At 40.7% G+C, this 20,190-nt stretch overlaps 1 protein-coding gene and 1 long non-coding RNA gene across 3 annotated transcripts in view; one reads left to right on the forward strand and one right to left on the reverse strand.

The window, feature by feature from the left end:
• Nucleotides 1-20,190, forward strand: part of LOC110501054 (solute carrier organic anion transporter family member 1C1) — a 63,526-nt gene that overhangs the window by 35,701 nt on the left and 7,635 nt on the right. For both annotated transcript variants that reach the window (XM_036957578.1, XM_036957579.1), the window contains exons 7-13: nt 4,038-4,136; nt 4,821-5,069; nt 5,272-5,436; nt 10,180-10,375; nt 15,408-15,573; nt 15,870-16,054; nt 19,928-19,992. In XM_036957578.1, coding sequence (XP_036813473.1) covers nt 4,038-4,136; nt 4,821-5,069; nt 5,272-5,436; nt 10,180-10,375; nt 15,408-15,573; nt 15,870-16,054; nt 19,928-19,992 — 1,125 coding nt within the window. The remainder of the gene's footprint in view (nt 1-4,037; nt 4,137-4,820; nt 5,070-5,271; nt 5,437-10,179; nt 10,376-15,407; nt 15,574-15,869; nt 16,055-19,927; nt 19,993-20,190) is intronic.
• On the reverse strand, nt 13,480-14,861 carry LOC118942917. The gene is made up of 3 exons (XR_005038571.1): nt 14,634-14,861; nt 14,346-14,483; nt 13,480-14,255 (listed from the first exon to the last, which is right to left on the reverse strand). It is a non-coding gene; the product is annotated as an uncharacterized LOC118942917 (long non-coding RNA).

The raw sequence follows: 20,190 nt of genomic DNA on the forward strand, positions 1-20,190 counted from the left end.
TATTCACTCACTTTTTGAAAATCTTCCTCTGATTTGTTATCCAAAGCGTCCCAGCTATAACATGTAGTGTCGTTTTGTTAGATAAAATCCTTCTTTATATCCCAAAAAGTCTGTTTAGCTGGCACCATCGATTTAAGTAATCCACTCGTTCAACATGTAGCGAAAGGAATCCAAAAATCTCAGTTTCAACAAGTCAAAATACATTTCTATTTACTCCTCAGATACCCTAAATGTAATCAAACTATAATATTTTTTACGGAAGGAAGTATGTTCAATAGGAAACTGATTTTAGCAGGTGCGTCCTGTCTTCATGGCGCGCGCAAACATGAATTTCCAAGACTGTGTCCCCGATATTTCTTGTTAGTTTTTGAAGTTACAAGCCTGAAACCTTGAACATAGACTGCTAACACCCTGTGGAAGCCATAGGAATTGCATCCAGGGAGCTCATTTACAGTATTTACTTGCCTTTCTTAGAGGATGGTCTCTCAAAAAAGAATCTGGTTGGTTTTTCTTTGGATTTTCTCCTACCATATCTATTGTGTTATATTCTCCTACATTATTTTAACATTCCTACAAACTAACTCCAACGTATTTTCTTTCCAATGGTACCAATTATATGCATATCCTGGCTTCATTGCCTGAGCAACAGGCAGTTTACTTTGGGCACGTCATTCATGTGGAATTTTTTTTTTTTTTAAAGGGGCCTAGCCCTAAGTTTTTTTTCAACAACAGGTTATGGTCAATAATATCAAAGGTTGCACTGAAATCAGCTCCCACAATCTTCTTATTATCAATTTCTTTCAACCAATCATCAGTCATTTGTGTCAGTGCAGTACACGTTGAGTGCCCTTCTCTAAAAGCATGCTGAAAGTCTGTTGTTGATTTGTTTACAGAGAAATAGCATTGTATTTGGTGAAACACATTTTTTTCCCAACAGTTTGCTAAGAGCTGGCAGCAAGCTTATAGGTCTGCTGTTTGAACCAGTCCGCTTTACCTCTTTTGGATAGCAGAATTACTTTGGCTTCCTTCCAGACCTGAGGACAAAGACTTTCCTCTAAACTCAGATTAAAAATATAACAGATAGGAGTGGCTATAGAGTCAGCTAGCATCCTCAGTAGCTTTCTCTCTTAAGTTGTCAATGTCAGGTGGTTTGTCATTATTGATTGGTAAATCTTTCCACCTCTCCCATACTAACTTAACAAAATTCAAACTTGCACTGCTTTTCTTTCATTATTAGTTTTTTCATACATGAATATAATTGCTCACTGTTTGTTGTGGGCATTTCCTGCCTAAATTTGCCCACTTTGCAAATGAAATAATTATTAAAATAATTGGCCACATCAATTGGTTTTGTGAGGAATAAGCAATCTGATTCGATGAAAGATGGAGTTGAATTTGTCTTTCTGCCCATAATTTCATTTAAAGTACTCCAAAGTTTTTTTTATATAATTCTTTATATAATTGATTTTGGCTTCATAATACAGTTTCTTCTTTTTGTTGAGTTTAGTCACATCACTTCTCAATTTGCAGTAAGTAAGCCAGTCAGATATACAGCTAGACTTATTAGCTACTCCTTTTGCCCCGTCTCTTTCAACCATACAGTGTTTCAATTCCTCATCAATTCATGGAGCCTTAACAGCGCCTGGATGTTCCTCATTAATCACATTAGACCAACAACTATTTTTTACATCATCCACTTAAGAGTCACAGCAAAATATTTTGCATGATCTCTTATACACTATTTTAGGTCCAGTTGTTGGAACCTTGGCTTTCCTGGATATAGCCACTATATTGTGATCACTGCATCCAATGGGTCGGATACAGCTTTAGAACAAAGATCTGTAGCATTAGTAAAAATGGGATCGATACATGTGGATGATCTTGTTCCTGTAGTGTTTGTAAACACCCTGGTAGGTTGATTAATAACCTGAACCAGATTACAGGCACTGGTTATACTAATAAGCTTCCTCTTGAGCGGACAGCTTGATGAAAACCAGTCAATATTCAGGTCTCCAAGAAAGTAGACCTCTCTGTTTACTTCACATACACTATCAAGCGTTTCACACATATTATTTAGGAACCAACTGCTAGAACTTGGTGGCCTATAGCAACACCCCAAAAGAAAAGGATTTAGATGTGCCAACTGAACCTGAAACCACAACACTTCAATAACACTTGACGTAAGATCTTCTCTAAGCATGTCAGGGATATGGCTCTGAATATATACAGCAACTCCTCCCCATAAGCATTTCTGTCTCTTCTATAAATGTTATATCCTTGTATTGCTACTGATGTATCAAATGAATTATCTAAGTGAGTCTCAGAAATGGCTTATATATGGCTGTTATCTGATGTTAGCAAGTTATTGATTTCATTAACCTTATTTCTAAGGCTACATATATTAATATGGGCTATTTTCAGCCGTTTCTTGGGTAGCTTATCAGAGATAGACATAATATTGAACAGGGCGGACAAAGCAAGAGAAAAAAAATACATTCAGCAGTCCATTAATCAATCGGTTTGTGTGTGCTACGGGGTTGAGGCTACAAAGCCATAGGCTTGGCTCTCTCATCCCTTCCAGGCTTCTGGGAGGGAGGGTGGACAATGAGCCTGTCGTAGCGGATGTACGCAATGTCCCAACGCACTCTGGAAGCTTTCATGGCTGGGTTCAGTTCTTTCCTCTTCTGGCGCACAGCTTCAGGATAGTCCTCGTTGAGGAAGATATACGTTCCTCTCAAGTTCTTGGCTCTTTCCAGAACAGCTACCTTGTCCTTGAACCTCAGGAACTTAACCACTATCGGCCTGGGCCTATCACCTGGGCCGGTGGTGGGTTTTCCAGTCCTGTGGGCGCACTCCACCTCAATCGTCCTGTGGTCCATCTTCAATTTCTCAAAGATCATTTCCCTCACTTTGTCCTCAGACTTCATCCAGGTCTCATGTGGAGGTTCTGCAATTCCGTCCACAACCATGTTGTTTAGCCTTGATTGCCCCTCGAGATAGTCTGATTTATCTATAGTTGTTATCATGGATTCACACACAGAACTGATGTCTTCTCTCAATGAGTTACAGATTGCTGTCATCTTGCCATTCTCCTGTTTTCAACTCGTCGAGCTGACCCAGGGAGAACTGCAAACTCTTCTTTAGGTCCTGGACCTCTCTGGTCAGGTCGTCCATTCTTTTATTAGTAGAATCCACAAGTATTTGGACGAAACACTTGAAACTATTTTCTTGTTGTAGTAACAACTGCTAATAGGTCTCTTTTTTGTTTGTTTAAAAGATCCTTCACGTGTGATAGAGAGACACCACTGGCACTGTCCTCAACGGTACTTGCGGCGGATCTTTGTCATGGTAGCTAGCAACCATGACGGTCTATATTACCACACAGGACCTTCCGTTCCAACGCTCTATATGTCTGCTCCTCTGTGTTGTTCCCTGTAGTAGCCTCGTTTGTTGTGTCGTGTTCATGTCCAGACGCTGTTCTTGTTCCGTTGTATGTCAGTCTATAATAAATGATTCACTCCTTGTACCTGCTTCTCATCTCCTGCGTTGGGCGCTACACGCTTGCATTAACAGAAATGCTATGCAGCCATTTTTTGAAACACTGGAATGTGATCTCGATTAGTATAATAAAAAAATGTCATTATTTCATTGAATGATTTTTCAATTTGTGCGTAGTTATTTCTATATAGCCTACACTTTCTCCTTCTGAACTTCTAACACAAGTGGAGTGGGTGTGGCTTTGACAATGAGCGCAAGAGCAGCTAATCACTGATTTGACGGCTCTAACCACACCGCCATAACATCCTCTATGCGGGTGTCTGCTATCACCGGTTAACGCTGGATCTGATTGAATCTACCTTGACCTTGTTGTGATAGCATGAATGGATGAACGGTCCATATAAGCAGAAGCTTCTCTTTGACCTTTTTAAAAATCACTCAACAACTGTCTTATTGTTGACATGGAACTGTCTCTGGTTAGTATAATAAATCAATTGCTCTGTGTGTTTGTGCATGCGTGTGCGTCTTTCATATTTCAGGCTGCGTTCAGACCATAGCAGTCATTGGTCCTGTGTTTGGCTATTTACTGGGATCCCTGTGTGCCAAAATATATGTGGACATTGGATTTGTCAACATGGGTGAGTAACCGGTATCTACCGAGTATTCTGTCTAGGCCGCCTACACACTTTCGGACTAGTCAGTTCTCCAGTTTAGACAGCGACAGGGCATTCACCTCTGTTCTGTTACTACTAGACTAACAAACAGGGCTCTGAGTTAAGTTCATTGTCGTTCCTAGAGTGCACTCACTGACTGTGTTCAATAAGTGTTATATATGCGCATGCTTCTAGATTCTAGGTTATCGGGCTAAATTAACTAGTGTGCTCCAGAACACTGCTCAGTGACGTCAGCTACCTAATTTGAGTAACCAATTTGAAGCAGGAGAGATGGTTAAGATATGCACAAAAAGCAGCTGTGCTGTGCTTGTTATTCTCTCCAGTAAGACTTGTTGCTAGGAACGTTACTAGTGTACTCAGTTATTCTCATAATGTATTTTGTCCCCAACAGTCACAGCTCTCTCTCTGTGCTTGTCCTCCCTGTATAGAGAGTTCTCTTGTTATATGTATGTACTGACATGTATTTGTAACTGATAGATGGACACACACACTACATGTTAATGTTTTTAAATGTATGTAAATTGTAAAGTCTTTTGTCTGTAATGTATTTTTCGTTATTTCGAACCCCAGTAAGACTAGCTGTCACCCTTGGCGTCGGCTAATGGGGATTGTAATAAATCAAATTCTGTGTCTCCCTTCGCTGTATAGAGAGTATCACCATAAGCCCCGGTGATGCTCGCTGGGTGGGGGCCTGGTGGTTAGGTTACCTTATTGCTGGGGTAATCACCCTGCTTTCAGCCATCCCCTTTTGGTTCCTGCCCCGTTCCCTGCCCATCCCGTCAGACCGAGGCCCAGCCCAGTGCACCCCGGAGCGTACTAGCTTCATCAAAGACCCCCCTCTACTGGAGCATAAGTACCAAGCCGACGAGCCAGCTGGCTTTCTGGAGATGGCCAAAGGTATTTTGTTGAATGGGGATAAAGTTAGAATATTTTCTGGTTTAGATTGTGATTGGAGTTTAAAAAGGCTTTTCAAAGTCTGTTCAGGTAAAATTGTATGTTAAATTCAGGTTGCTTTGGATGAAATGACCATAGTATGGAAAAAGGTAGACAAAAATGCCCATGACAACTGATGATGTTTTGTTGATGGTTTTTAATCTAGATTTCATACCAACGTTGAAAACCCTCCTGGGGAACCCAGTGTACTTCATCTACCTGTGTGTGACCATCGTTCAGCTGAACTCTCTCATCGGCATGGTAACCTACAAGCCCAAGTACATAGAGCAACATTACGGACAGTCCGCATCAAAAGCCAATTTCCTGATGGGTACGTAACGTTGGCCAATCATATAGCTTATATGGCTTGATCAGTGTTGGGGAACGTTACTTTTAAAAGTAACTTATGTTACAACATTACTTACTATGGAAAGTAACTGGTTACATTACTTCTGCGTTACCAAAAACAAAAGGACCTCTGAAGATGCCTTGGTCATTCTTATAGGCCCAGTGCAGTCAAGAACATGTTTTTCCTGTGTTTTATATATATTTTCACACTGAGGTTGGAATAATACTGTGAAATTGTGAAAATTATGATAATGCCCTTTTAGTGTAAGAGCTGTTTGAAAAGAACACCTGAAATTTCAGCCTGTTTTGGTGGGATGGAGTTTTGGCCTGCCTGGTGACATCACCATAAAATAGTTAATAGACCAATAAGAAAGAGAGTTCCAAACCTCTGCCAAAACAATTCGTTTTCAGTTTTCCCCTCCCCGCTCAGACCACTCCCAGACAGTCTTAGGTAAATTCTTGCTTGAGAAATTGGTCTTTACTAAGATTGTTTTTAATTAAAATAGTCAAAAAGAAACAAAACTATCAGAGTAAGGTACTTAATTGTTACCCAGACATGATTTGATATTGAGATAAAACATATGCGTTGGACCTTTAATGGTCTATCAGAATTAGCTTTATGCACACTACTTTAGAATGGCTTGACTCTGACGACTGATAGGCCTAGTGCAAGGGTAGGCAACTAAGCCACGGGACTATTTTTGCAGGAATGGATGATCGGGGGAACATTTTAATAAAAAAATGTCAACTTTATTTAACTAGGCAAGTCAGTAAAGAACAAATTTGTATTTACAATGACAGCCTACGACCTGTATGCTCTAGTCGGCTGGCCCTCGCTACATATTTGTCGCCAGACCCACTGGCTCCAGGTCCAGGTCATCTATAAGTCTAAGCTAGGTAAAGCTCCACCTTATCTCAGCTCACTGGTCACGATAACAACACCCACCTGTAGCACGCGCTCCAGCAGGTATATCTCACGGGTCATCCACAAAGCCAACACATACTTTGGCCGCCTTTCCTTACAGTTCTCTGCTGCCACTGACTGGAAGGAATTGCAAAAATCGCTGAAGCTGGAGACTTATATTTCCCTCACTAACTTTAAACATCAGCTATCTGAGCAGCTAACCGACCGCTGCAGCTGTATATAGTCCATATGTAAATAGCCCTTCCAATCTACCTACCTCATCCCCATACTGTTTTTATTTACTTTTCTGCTCTTTTGCACACCAGTATCACTACTTGCACATCATCTGCTCATCTATCACTCCAGTGTTAATCTGCTAAATTGTAATTACTTTGCTACTATGGCCTACGTATTGCCTTACCTCCTCACGCCATTTGCACACACTGTATATAGACTTTCTTTTTTCTATTGTGTTATTGACTGTACACTTGTTTATTCCATGTGTAACTCTGTGTTGTTGTTTGTGTCGCACTGCTTTGCTTTATCTTGGCCATGTCTCAGTTGTAAATGAGAACTTGTTCTCAACTAGCTTACCTGGTTAAATAAAGGTGAAATAAAAAACATAATTAGAATAATTTTTACACTGCAAATTGACCACAACTAAGCATACAAATAGGTTGTATTTGAAAATAACAATAATTTCATACCTTTATTACATTGAGAGACAATCACTTTTTTTGGGGGGGGGGGGGGGGTACTTAAGAACAGATTAAATTAAACTCTGTTTTATCTGAATTCCTTGGGATTTTACAGTGTTTTTTTTTACCCCCAGAAAATCACTCACTGTAAGGTTTAGGCCTGCGGACCACATGTTGCTGATCCCTGGCATCCTGGCCCATTGGCTACCGTCAAAAATGGTTTATATGTGTTTGATGCCATGCCATTCGCTCAATTACATCCATTATTATGAGCTGTCCTCTCCTCAGCAGCCTCCACTGGTTTCCACATTTTGATGTGTTACAGCCGAAATTCAAAGTGATTCAATAAAAACATTTCTTACCCATCTACACACAATACCCCATAATGACAAAGTGAAAACATGTTTTTAGAAAATGTTTCAAATGTATTGAAATGTAATAGAGAAATATCTAACCCACATACTGTAATTATTCACATCACTCAGTCAATTCATGTTAGCATCACCTTTGGCAGCGATTACAGCTGTGAGTCTTTCTGGGTACGTCTCTAAGAGCTTTGCACATCTGGATTGTAGAATATTTGCACATTATTCTTTAAAAAATGTTTCAAGATCTTTTAAGTTGGTTGTTGATCATTGCTAGACAGCTATTTTCAAGTCTTACCAAAGATTTTCAAGACGATTTAAGTCAAAACTGTAACTAGGCCACTCAGGAACCTTCAATGTCGTTTTAGTAAGCATCTCCAGTGTACATTTGGCCTTGTGTTTTAGGTTATTGTCCTGCTGAAAGGTGAATTTGTCTGCCAGTGTCTGTTGGAAAGCAGACTGAACCAGGTTTTCCTCTAGGATTTTGCCTGTGCTTAGCTTTAGTCCATTTCTTTTAATCCTAAAAAACTCCCTAGTCCTTGCTGATGACATGCGTACGGTACCCATAACATGATGCAACCACCACCATGCTTAAAAATATGAAGAGTGATACTCAGTGATGTGATTTGCCCCAAAAATAACACTTTGTATTCAGGACATAAAGTTCATTTCGTTGCCACATTATTTAGCAATTTGATTATTTGAACATTTTAATTCTGTACAGGCTTCCTTCTTTTCATTCTGTAATTTAGGTTGGTATTGTGAATTAGCTACAATGTTGTTGATCCATCCTCACTTTTCTCCTATCACAGCCATTAAACTCTAACTGTTTTAAAGTCAACATTGGCATCATGGTAAAATCCCTGAGCGGTTTCCTTCCTCTCCGGCAGCTGAGTTAGGAAAGACACCTGTATCTTTGTAGTGACTAGGTGCATTGATACAGGTGCATTGTAGTGACTAGGTGCATTTCTCCGTAACTTATTTAGGCTTGCCATAACAAAGGTGTTGAATACCTATTGAGTCAAGACATTTCTGCTTTTGATTTTAATTAGTTAAAAAAAACACACATTCTTCTTTGAAATTATGGGGTTTTGTTTGTTTGTGTGTGTGTGTGTGTGTGTGTGTGTGTGTGTGTGTGTGTGTGTGTGTGTGTGTGTGTGTGTGTGTGTGTGTGTGTGTGTGTGTGTCAAAAATCTCAATTGAATCCTTCTACGATTCAGGCTGTAACACAATGAAATGTGTAAAAAGTCAAGGGGTATGAATACTTTGCGAAGGCATAAAACTAACTGGGCACAGTAAAAGGAGAGCTCCAATACAAGTATAACTGGCTAACAATCTGTTTTACACACAGATACAAACTTGGCAGAGCGAAATGAAAACACACAAGTTAAGACGAGCAATAGCCCTTTCCAAACATGCAATTTATGAACCACAACAACCAGATTGTCTAGATACCAACTAGTTGAATTATTTTCATAGAAGTTACAGGAGCGTTGCCTTTTCAAAAGGTCAAGGTGTGCACATTACAACATTCATGACTCAAAGTCAAAATAAAACAGCTGACCTTCAATCACACCTTGTTGATATATTTCACTGCTTTCCTCCAAAGTATCGATTTAACGTTATAACGCACAAGGAAAAAGTCTGAAGGTGCTTCTTGATATGTAAAGTGAAGTTCTTTGCAGCTGACAGGCTCTTAACCCCGAGGCAGAGTTAGCATTTTACTGTGACGTTCCTGTCCTTTTCCCCTACCAATTCAATGTAATGTGAATTCTTCCACGATGTAAAGGCTATAATTGTCTCTGCCATCTCACTAGCTAGAAACAAAACAAAAAAAGGAAATGATATTGTAAAAATAATGACTTGCTTATTTGAAAACGTAATTAAGTAACTGATTTAATTCAATGGAAAAATCTACCTGTTAAGTAACTCGTTACCACAGAAAAGTAATCGGAGTGCTCTAACCCATAACTTTGTAATGCCTTACCCCCAACACTGGCCTTGATTCATCTCCTGCATGAGCTTGTTCAATTTAGATGTGAAACTTAAAAGGACTCGCTTTATGCATAGAAAAGCGCATGCATAGAAAAGCACATGCATAGAAAAGCACATGCATACAGTATTGTTAATACTAGATCAAGCAGTAGGAGATCCAAGGTGCTGTTTTATTGAGCTATACAATGTGTTATGATTCAACCCTCAAATGTGAATGCTGATCTAAATAGGCCTCATGTTACACTATTGACCTGACCATTGCATGTTGTGTATGAAAGGTAATGCAATATCTAGCCTAACTACAGTAATAGAAGGGACAGATAGAATATGATATCTGTACATTGATGTATGAAAAAGACCAAGAGCTTTGGTCTTTGAGTGGGAGTTGGACAGCGCTACTGTGTGTTCTCTCTACTGTCAACTATATCAAAGGCTGAGTCTCAGGCGGTATGGACTGGTTCTACTCTGCTGTACTGTATGTATAGGGCTGTATTGGGTGGTGGAATAGTACTGGCATAAAAGGTAGACTTTTAGCTACTGTGATATGAAAGGTAGCAAAAAGCTACAGTATGGTATTGTGTGAAAGTCTATGCCTGGTTTAGGGCTTTGGCTGGTTTACATGGTGTTTCAGTCCCATCGAACCTATCGTCAAGACCTTAGTCCTGGCCTAAATCCTCCATGACTAGGAACTAAGAATATTTCTAAAGAATGAGACCCATGTCTTAATGTTTACAGAGTGTGTGTTGTTTGTGTGTTTGTTCCAGGTACAATCAACATCCCTGCCGTGGCGTTGGGAATTTTCACTGGCGGCCTGCTCATGAAGAGGCTGAAGCTGAGCATCATGGGAGCAGCCAAGTTTGCGTTCGGCACCTCTCTGATAGGCTACTTCCTATCCCTCTTCTTCTTCGTCATGAGCTGCGAGAACGTCAAAGTGGCTGGGATCACGCTGCCCTACAACAGGTGGGACACACACACACACACACACACACACACACACACACACAGAGCTCTGGGTAGAAGTTGCCCTTAAGTACATACAGTATTTACCCTCTGTAAATGTTCTATTCCTCAGCACCACAAACAGGTAACATGTTGGAGTGTGTATGCTAATAATTGCTCCTAGAGGACAGCATACCTCTAACACTGGAGAGATGTGGTCTAGAATAGCAAATCAGGGGTTCTGTCAAGGCTGTTTGCTGCTAATGTCAATATCAGAACCGACACTGAATTTGGTTGATAACATTAATTGAATCGGTAAACGTAACATGCAACAATTTAAGCGATTTTGCTGAGTTACAGTTCATATATGAAAATCAGTCAATTGAAATACATTTATTAGGCCCTCATCTATGGATTTCACATGACTGGGCAGGGGCGCAGCCATAGGCCCACCCACAACCAATCAGAATGGGTTTTTCCCCACAAAAGGGCTTTATTACAGACAGAAATACTCCTGTTTCATCAGCTGTCCGAGTGGCTGGTCTCAGACAATCCCACAGGTGAAGAAGCCAGATGTGGAGTTCTTGGGCTGGCGTGGTTACACATAGCCTGCGGTGATGAGGCGAGATGGACATACTGCCAAATTCTCTCATTTATTTAACTAGGCAAGACAGTTAAGAACAAATTCTTATTTTCAATGACAGCCTAGGAGCAGTGGGTTAACTGCCTTGTTCAGGGGTAGAATAACAGATTTTTTTCTCGTCAGCTCAGGGATTCGATCTTGCAACATTTCGGTTACTAGTCCAACACTCTAACCACTAGGCTACCTGCCGCCCCAAGGATGTGGTAGAGAAATTAACATTAGATCTCTATATTAGAACTCAGGCAACAGCTTTGGTGGACATTCCTGCAGTCAGCATGCCAAGTGCATGCTCCCTCAAAACTTGAGGTCACCTGTGGCATTGTGTTGGGTGACAGAACTGCAAATTTTAGAGTGGCCTTTTATTATCCCTAGCACAAAGTGCATCTGTGTAATGATCATGCAGTTTAATCAGCTTCTTGATATGCCACACCTGTCAGGGGGGTGGACTATCTTGACAAATGATAAAATGCTTACAAATTTGTGCACAGCATTTGAGAAATATGCTTTTTGTGCAGATGGAACATTTCTGAGATCTTTTATTTCAGGTCATGAAACATGGGACCAACACTTGTTGCATTTATATTATGTATTATGCATTTGATTAAATACACATCACACCTTCTGTATCTGAGCAGGCAGAGGTCAAGTCATGTCTGTATCCATTAGATTCTGTATAAAGAAAAGCACTATAAATTAAAATCTAGTCGTTTTTTAAAATTGCTAACAAGCGTCGGTCAATGCTGAAGCCACTTTTTCAAAACTCCTCACAGTCAACATTACCAACATGCATTTTAGCCAAACAGTTAAGCTTACCTCAAACTCACTCAAACCACTTCATTCATGTCTCAAAATAAGCTTGTTTGACCATAACTGGCAATAATTCTCACTCAGAAAGCATATATTGTCACTCATAACACACTGACCTAAAAAACACCAACAGGGAGCATCACCTAAATTAACTTCTCTTTGAAGTTTGAATGATTTTTATAACATAAATAACACCTTTTCACTTATACTTTAGGACAGTCAATGTAACAAGAATGAATCAGATGCAGAAAATTGCTGCAATAGCCTTTATTGTTTTCTATATCTTTGCATGTGGTAGTTTACTTGTGAAAAATAAGTTAAAAAAAATAAATAAAAAAATCCTGAAATTTCAGGGCTGCAATAATAATTACAAAAAAACAATAGTATAATCACTCATACTGCACAGTACTGTGAGGGTTCTAGTTCTCATCAACATGTATAGTATAATCACTCATACTGCACAGTACTGTGAGGGTTCTAGTTCTCATCAACATGTATAGTATAATCACTCATACTGCACAGTACTGTGAGGGTTCTAGTTCTCATCAACATGTATAGTATAATCACTCATACTGCACAGTACTGTGAGGGTTCTAGTTCTCATCAACATGTATAGTATAATCACACATACTGTACAGTACTGTGAGGGTTCTAGTTCTCATCAACATGTATAGTATAATCACACATACTGTACAGTACTGTGAGGGTTCTAGTTCTCATCAACATGTATAGTAAAATCACTCATACTGCACAGTACTGTGAGGGTTCTAGTTCTCATCAACATGTATAGTATAATCACTCATACTGCACAGTACTGTGAGGGTTCTAGTTCTCATCAACATGTATAGTAAAATCACTCATACTGCACAGTACTGTGAGGGTTCTAGTTCTCATCAACATGTATAGTATAATCACTCATACTGTACAGTACTGTGAGGGTTCTAGTTCTCATCAACATGTATAGTAAAATCACTCATACTTCACAGTACTGTGAGGGTTCTAGTTCTCATCAACATGTATAGTATAATCACTCATACTGTACAGTACTGTGAGGGTTCTAGTTCTCATCAACATGTATAGTATAATCACACATACTGTACAGTACTGTGAGGGTTCTAGTTCTCATCAACATGTATAGTATAATCACACATACTGTACAGTACTGTGAGGGTTCTAGTTCTCATCAACATGTATAGTATAATCACTCATACTGCACAGTACTGAGAGGGTTCTAGTTCTCATCAACATGTATAGTATAATCACTCATACTGTACAGTACTGTGAGGGTTCTAGTTCTCATCAACATGTATAGTAAAATCACTCATACTGCACAGTACTGTGAGGGTTCTAGTTCTCATCAACATGTATAGTATAATCACTCATACTGTACAGTACTGTAAGGGTTCTAGTTCTCATCAACATGTATAGTAAAATCACTCATACTGCACAGTACTGTGAGGGTTCTAGTTCTCATCAACATGTATAGTATAATCACTCATACTGTACAGTACTGTAAGGGTTCTAGTTCTCATCAACATGTATAGTAAAATCACTCATACTGCACAGTACTGTGTGGGTTCTAGTTCTCATCAACATGTATAGTAAAATCACTCATACTGCACAGTACTGTGTGGGTTCTAGTTCTCATCAACATGTATAGTATAATCACTCATACTGTACAGTAGTACTGTGTGGGTTCTAGTTCTCATCAACATGTATAGTATAATCACTCATACTGGACAGTACTGTGTGGGTTCTAGTTCTCCCTCTCTCATGCATTTGGCCACAAGTTCTCATCAACATCACATCTTATGTCTTCTCTGGCGATGCATCTTGGGAAGTATCTTCTGGAATGTCTAATCCAACCCTGGCAGTCGTCAGGAGAAGTGTCTCCACACCCCACATTCATGGCATCCAGTAAGGACATCTGGTGATCTGGATGGTGGTTATAAACCTTCCACCTCCACGCAGAGAAAAACTCCTCTAAGGGGTTTAGGAAGGGGGAGTATGGAGGCAGGAATAGTACTGACATCCTGGGATGTGCAACAAACCAGTCCGACTGCAGCAGAGTGGTGGAATGCTGCATTATCCCACACAACAACGAAGGTAGGGGAGTTTCTGGCCCCTCTCTCCACAAGTCGATTATGCATGTCATCCAGAAAATAAATGAGCCTCTGTATTGTAGGGGCCAATGAGTGGTTTGTGTAACAACAAACCATCATTGGACAGTGCTGCACACATTGTGATGTTAGCTCCTCTCTGGCCTGGGACATCCAGGGTTGCTCTCTGTCCAGGGACATCCACAGTTGCTCTCTGACCAGGGACATCCACGGTTGCTCTCTGTCCAATCACATTTCTTCCCCTGGGGTGTGTTTTTGCCAGGTTGAATCCAACTTCATCCACAAAGATGAATGGATGTGCAGTTTGCCTGGCTTCCATCTCCATTACTCTCTAAAATACAGTAAACCCACAGTTTTACAGTACTTTACATTATGCTTAGTTGTGTATGTACCCTGTTTGGTTATTCAACAGACATCTTACCTGGACATATTGATACTGGAGTTCTTTCACACGTTCACCATTTCTCTCATTTCTCTCAAAGGGTATTTTGTGTTGCTGGCAGACAATATCACTTTTGGGAATGTGAATACGGTCAGCACAACGACAATTGCCAGAGTCCTAGAGAATCATAAGGATGAAGCAGTGTTCAACTGCCAGCAACACAAAATAATCAATATATTTCAAAATGTCAATACATGTAAAAATGTGAACATACTGTATTCTACTGTAATATGTAGTTCAATTATTATTGAACAATGCACGACTCACCTGTTGTTTTGCCGGAAAATTCGTACTATTGATGCAACTGTTGAATGCTGCAGATTTGGTTGCAGACTTGGTTGCCTCTCTCAAAGAGAGACCATGGTTTACAACATGGTCAATAATTGTGGCCCTTATCTCATCAGAGACCACCGCTCTTGGGTCTTCCTCTCCTTTGTCCTCCACACATTCTCCCTCTCCCTGCCACTCTTCTTTCCCCACCAACCTGTCTTCCTTGAGCCATGTTTCCGAACTAAATCATTCCAAAGCAGCCCTCTTTTGTCTGTTTGGTAACGAGACTAAAAACTGGACACTTGGGTAGGCTTCAGGCTGAAATTGCAATCAGCTGTGTTTGGAATGATGAAATAGTCTTCTGAGATTTTTTATGTTTTAATCTGGTTACTGCAGAAATGCACAACATTTTTCATCCTTCTGTTTTGAATGTGTTTGTAACAGTTTTGGAAATAGTATGTTAGCATTTGAAAACATGTGCTGCAAATATGTAGTTTTGCAGGGTGTGGAGTATGAATGAGAAAAGAGTTTGTGGATTTCGGAGAATGTGGTCATTTAATGCATTTTGTGTGAAAACAATGAAAAATGATTCACAGTTTGGTCCACATACACTTCTGTTTCGCTGACTGTGTGAAGAGTTTTGACAATGTGACTTCGGTTTTGACCAATGACCAAAAAAACTGTAATAGCAACCCCACTTTTCCCTTTCTCTCTTTCTCTCTCTCTCGTTCTCTTTATTTCTCCCCCTCTTTCTTTCTTTCTCGCTCTCAGGGTGGGTGGTGTATCGTATGAGGAGCGCTCAGTATTCTCAGCCTGTAACTCCGACTGTGTTTGTTCAGGCAGAGACTGGGACCCTGTCTGTGGAGAAAACGGCATCACGTACGTCTCTCCCTGCCTGGCTGGCTGCCAGACCTCCACAGGATCAGGGAAGAACACGGTGAGATGAGGATCATTGCCAGCACTGAGGCTGCATCCCAAAATGGCACCCCCTTCCCTATATAGTGTACTACTTTTGGGCTCTGTTTAAAAGTAGTACACTATATAGGGAATAGGGTGCCATTTGAGATGCAAACTGATAAATCATATTATTGATTCATAAACTTGTGAGCAACAGGGTGGGGTCAATTCCATTTTAATTTCAGTACGATTGCAGTCGGAATTGACTCGCACCCTGGTGGGTTTATGGATAACTTTTGTGTGTGTGCGTGTCTCTGTGTGTGTGTGCCTCTGCAGGTGTTCTCTAACTGTAGCTGTGTGGTGGCAGCAGGGCTGAGCAGTGGTAACCTGACAGCCAGTGTAGGCCACTGTCCTCACAGAGACGACTGTGACCGTGTCTTCCCTTACTTCCTGGCTCTTTCTGTCATCACTTCCTTTATCATCTCCCTGGGTGGCACGCCAGGCTACATGGTCCTCATCAGGTCAGTGACACACACACATACACCCACACATACACTCAAACAAGAAAGGATGGTCATAGCAGTTGGCAAGAAAGCACAAAGAAATCTGGGACTACGACAAGGCATCTTAAAGGGGAAATAATCAGAAGCCCCATTTGTACCTGGTTCTAACATGCGTCCGTTGTCCTGATCATGCCACATTCTGATTGTGCCCACATTGGTCGACAGGTGTAGACAATCAAAATACGCATTATGATCTGGTTGTGATTGCCTCCGGAGGTAGTCGAAGACGCATCTTGTACGAATATCCTTGGTGTAAATGAATTCGAACAATGAAAGTGTATAGATTTGGCCAATGTCACGGTTGCCCCGGCCTCTTAAAAAAAACACACCAGCCAGTCTTTAGAAACCAAGTGCCAAATGGCACACCACAGTCCAATACCGCGTCCAGCTCTGATTAAAATGGCATATAGAAATAAAGATATTTATGAAGGGATATTATCCTGAATAAGAGAAAAGGGGTTCTAATATTTGAAAACTTCTTAGGCAACAGAAAGGCCAAGGAATTCAGAGATGCACTTTGTAGCTTACTCTGTAACTTAACCTGTTTCTGTTTTTACTGTGTGCATTAGGGCCTAAGTGTCATTTTTATTTATATTGTGCGATAATTGTATTTTGTACATACATCCAGACACTCAGCTTGTTTGTGTGGGGACGTTTTTAGGGATTGGAAAGATTCTCTGAATAGTTATCGGGACAGTAAGTCTATTATGCCTTAAATCGTTGGATAACCAAAGTAGGCTGTAATGATGAGTCTAAAACTATTGACTATAAAAGCGTGCTGTTTTCTGTCGATTTAATACAGCTTGTGTCATAATGGGAGGTCCAAGGCAGGTTGGATTCATTTGCATACAGGGAGGGACCAGGGAATCTGATCACAGTAGGGACGAAGTGGGCAGATAAGAGACAGATATTACCATGTGTAGACGCAACAGATCTCGATCAGATAGTGATCGGATCATCTTGATCGGATGATGACAACCACATGTTAATGCAAGGTGTAACCATGGCTACTGAGAAACCAGTGGTGGAAAAAGTACCCAATTGTCATACTTGAGTAAAAGTATAGATACCTTAATAGACAATTAATCAAGTAAAGGTCAAAGTCAGCCAGTAAAATACTACTTGAGTAAAAATCTAAAAGTATTTGGTTTGAAATATAGTTAAGTATCAAAAGTAATTGTAATTGCTAAAATATAAGCATCCAAAGTAAAAGTATAAATCATTTAAAATTCCTTATATTAAGCAAAGCAGACGGCACCATTTTCTTGTTTTTAAAATGTATGGGTAGCCAGGGGCACACTCCAACACTCAGACATTATTTACAAAACAATACATTTGTGTTTAGTGAATCCGCCAGGCCAGAAGGGATGACTACGTGTTCTCTTGATAGGTGCTTTAATTTTCTCGTAGTATCCAATTAGTAGTAGTTACTGTCTTTCTCATCGCTACAACTCCCGTACGGGCTCGGGAGAGACGAAGGTTGAGAGCCATGCGTCCACCAATGTGTCGGAGGAAACACCGTGCACCTAGCGACCTGGTCAACGCGCACTGCGCCCGGCCCGCCACAGGAGTCGCTAGTGCGCGATGAGCCAAGGATATCCCTACCGGCCAAATCCTCCCTAACCCGGACGGCGCTAGGCCAATTGTGCGTTGCCCCATGGACCTCCCAGTCGCGGCACAGCTAGCACTGCACCACCCGGGACCACTGCACCACCCGGGACCACTGCGCCACCCGGGAGGCCTGTGCTTGCATTTGACCATTTTCCTGTCCTTTGATTGTCAGGGAAATGGAGTAAAAAGTACATTATTTTCTTTACGAATGTAGTGAAGTAAAAGTTGTCAAAATATTAATAGTAAAGTACCATTTCCCCCAAAAACGACTTAAGTAATACTTTAAATTATTTTTACTTAAGTACTTTACACCACTGAAGAAAAGCTAACCTGTGAAATGGGCTCACAATGGGTGACAGAGTGGCTGACAGAAGTTGAATGTGGTCTGTGTATTAGACTTAGGCCGGGATTCAATTCAACTGCGCTTTGTCTACAATGCACCATTTCGTGATCATTTTTGATTGAGCTGACATATGCAGTGTTTACGACGAACGCGGAAACATTGCCTTTAAAAGCTGCATAGCAGTTTTCTTTCAAAAACTGTCAAGAATATGCATAGTCGAGCATCTTTTCGTGACAAAATATCGCGCTTAAAACGGGAACGTTTTTTATCCAAAAATGAAATAGCGCCCCTAGAGATCCAACAGGTTAAAAGCTGCATAGCAGACAAATCACGATCAGATTGAAATCCGGCCTTAAAGGACCGTGTTTGCAACCATAGAGAATGATAGAGGCCTCTAGAGGTCAAAAGGCCATATTAGCATGGGCAGTGCCATTGAGGACTTCCACCATTTTAATGTAGTCAACTGTGTGGGACTTCCAACTTTATTGGCTGGAGTCATGTCCAACCGGGTCATCAGGAGGGATCTGCCAATTGAGAAGAAGAAAATGTAAATAGAGAGAGCCTCTATAGAGTCATAATATTCGTCGAACAGGGAATTGGTTCCAATCGTTTTCCCACCATTAACAGCTAATTAGCATTTCCTTTTTGGGCGTTAAATACAGGCAAATATATTGATAAAAGTCACCTTGTCTTAGAGAGATTTACAGATATTAAAACGATATGCCAGGGTAAGCCTACACGAAACACAGCCTTCATTTTAAGTGTTTCTAAAATCCCCAATGGGGAAAAACGATTGGAACCATTTCCCTGTTTGACCGCTAGGTTTTATGTGTATTATGACGGCAGGGTGGCAGGTAGTCTAGCGGTTAGCGCGTTGGGCCGTTAACCGAAAGGTTGCTAGAACGAATCCCTAAGCTGACAAGGTAAAAATCTGTCGTTCTGCCCCTGAACAAGGCAGTTAACCCACTGTTCCTAGGCCGTCATTGTAAATAAGGTTGCAACAGACTTTATAGAGGGCGAGGAGACGGTCAAATAGCGTTTTCAGATGATTGAATTACGTCTTCTAGATTCGTGGTCTGACTGGACTGAGAGAGAAGTTTTTATGAGTCAGCTCATTGTTCTTCCTGCTCTCTCCCTGTGTGTCTATTCAGGGCTATAGTAGTAAACAGATTCAGTACACTTTATGTACATTTGATTTAAACCTTTATCCCACGGCATACTTCACAGAGGTTACAGGAAAGTCAGCAATAGAGGATTTCACTGTATATCAGAAATGTAGAATGTGATTTGGAGCAATACTGTTACTGGCTAAAACTAGTCCTTAATTAGCAAATGTACACACACACAGACAAAATCATACACACACACGCACACACACCAAAAATCCAGCAGATCTGCCCAAAGCTCGATCAGCTGACCCCGATGAAATGTGTTGCGCTTACTGGGACAAATTAAGTTACTGGCAGTGTCCTATTTGCTTTTTGTTTTGATATTTTTAGAGCGTCTTAGTTGTCTGAGTTGGGTCTGCTTCTTCTGTTTTTGCTCTGGGTCTTGAGAGAACAGCTGAATAGCAAGGTAGTAAGGGCAGACCTTTCTGATGGTGAACTACCTTGCTCTACCAACGGAAGCCAGTAGTACTCACTCTTTGGTACTCACTGGCTACGTCAGAGAATGTCATAAGTCAGCTAACTGTATGTCAACAACAATAGTCTTTTGAGTTGACCTTTAAAGCTGTCTTGAGTATGCAAACTTAATAATGAACCATAACTCAATTGTGGATGCTTTCATTTCATGTATAATATCTTCAGATCTATGTCTATTATCTGTATTCATAGTTATGTTCAAGTTCAAGTTGATGATGGTGTTCTCCCATGCAGGTGTATCAAGCCTCAACTGAAGTCCTTAGCTCTGGGGTTCCATACTCTGTCCACACGTACACTTGGTGAGTCAATACTGTCAGATCACAGATCTAGGATCAGTTTACTACCCAAAATGTTAACAGATGGGGGGCACTAAAACTGACCTTAGATCAGCGTCTAGGGGCAACTTCCTCCTACTCCTGTCTGATCAAGCCATACCAGTCCCACAGCCAGCGCTCTGCAGCTTAGCAACACTGATATAAAACTAGCTGCAGCCAGTT

Source organism: Oncorhynchus mykiss, chromosome 21, assembly GCF_013265735.2.
Source record: "Oncorhynchus mykiss isolate Arlee chromosome 21, USDA_OmykA_1.1, whole genome shotgun sequence".
Classification (NCBI taxonomy): Eukaryota; Metazoa; Chordata; class Actinopteri; order Salmoniformes; family Salmonidae; genus Oncorhynchus; species Oncorhynchus mykiss.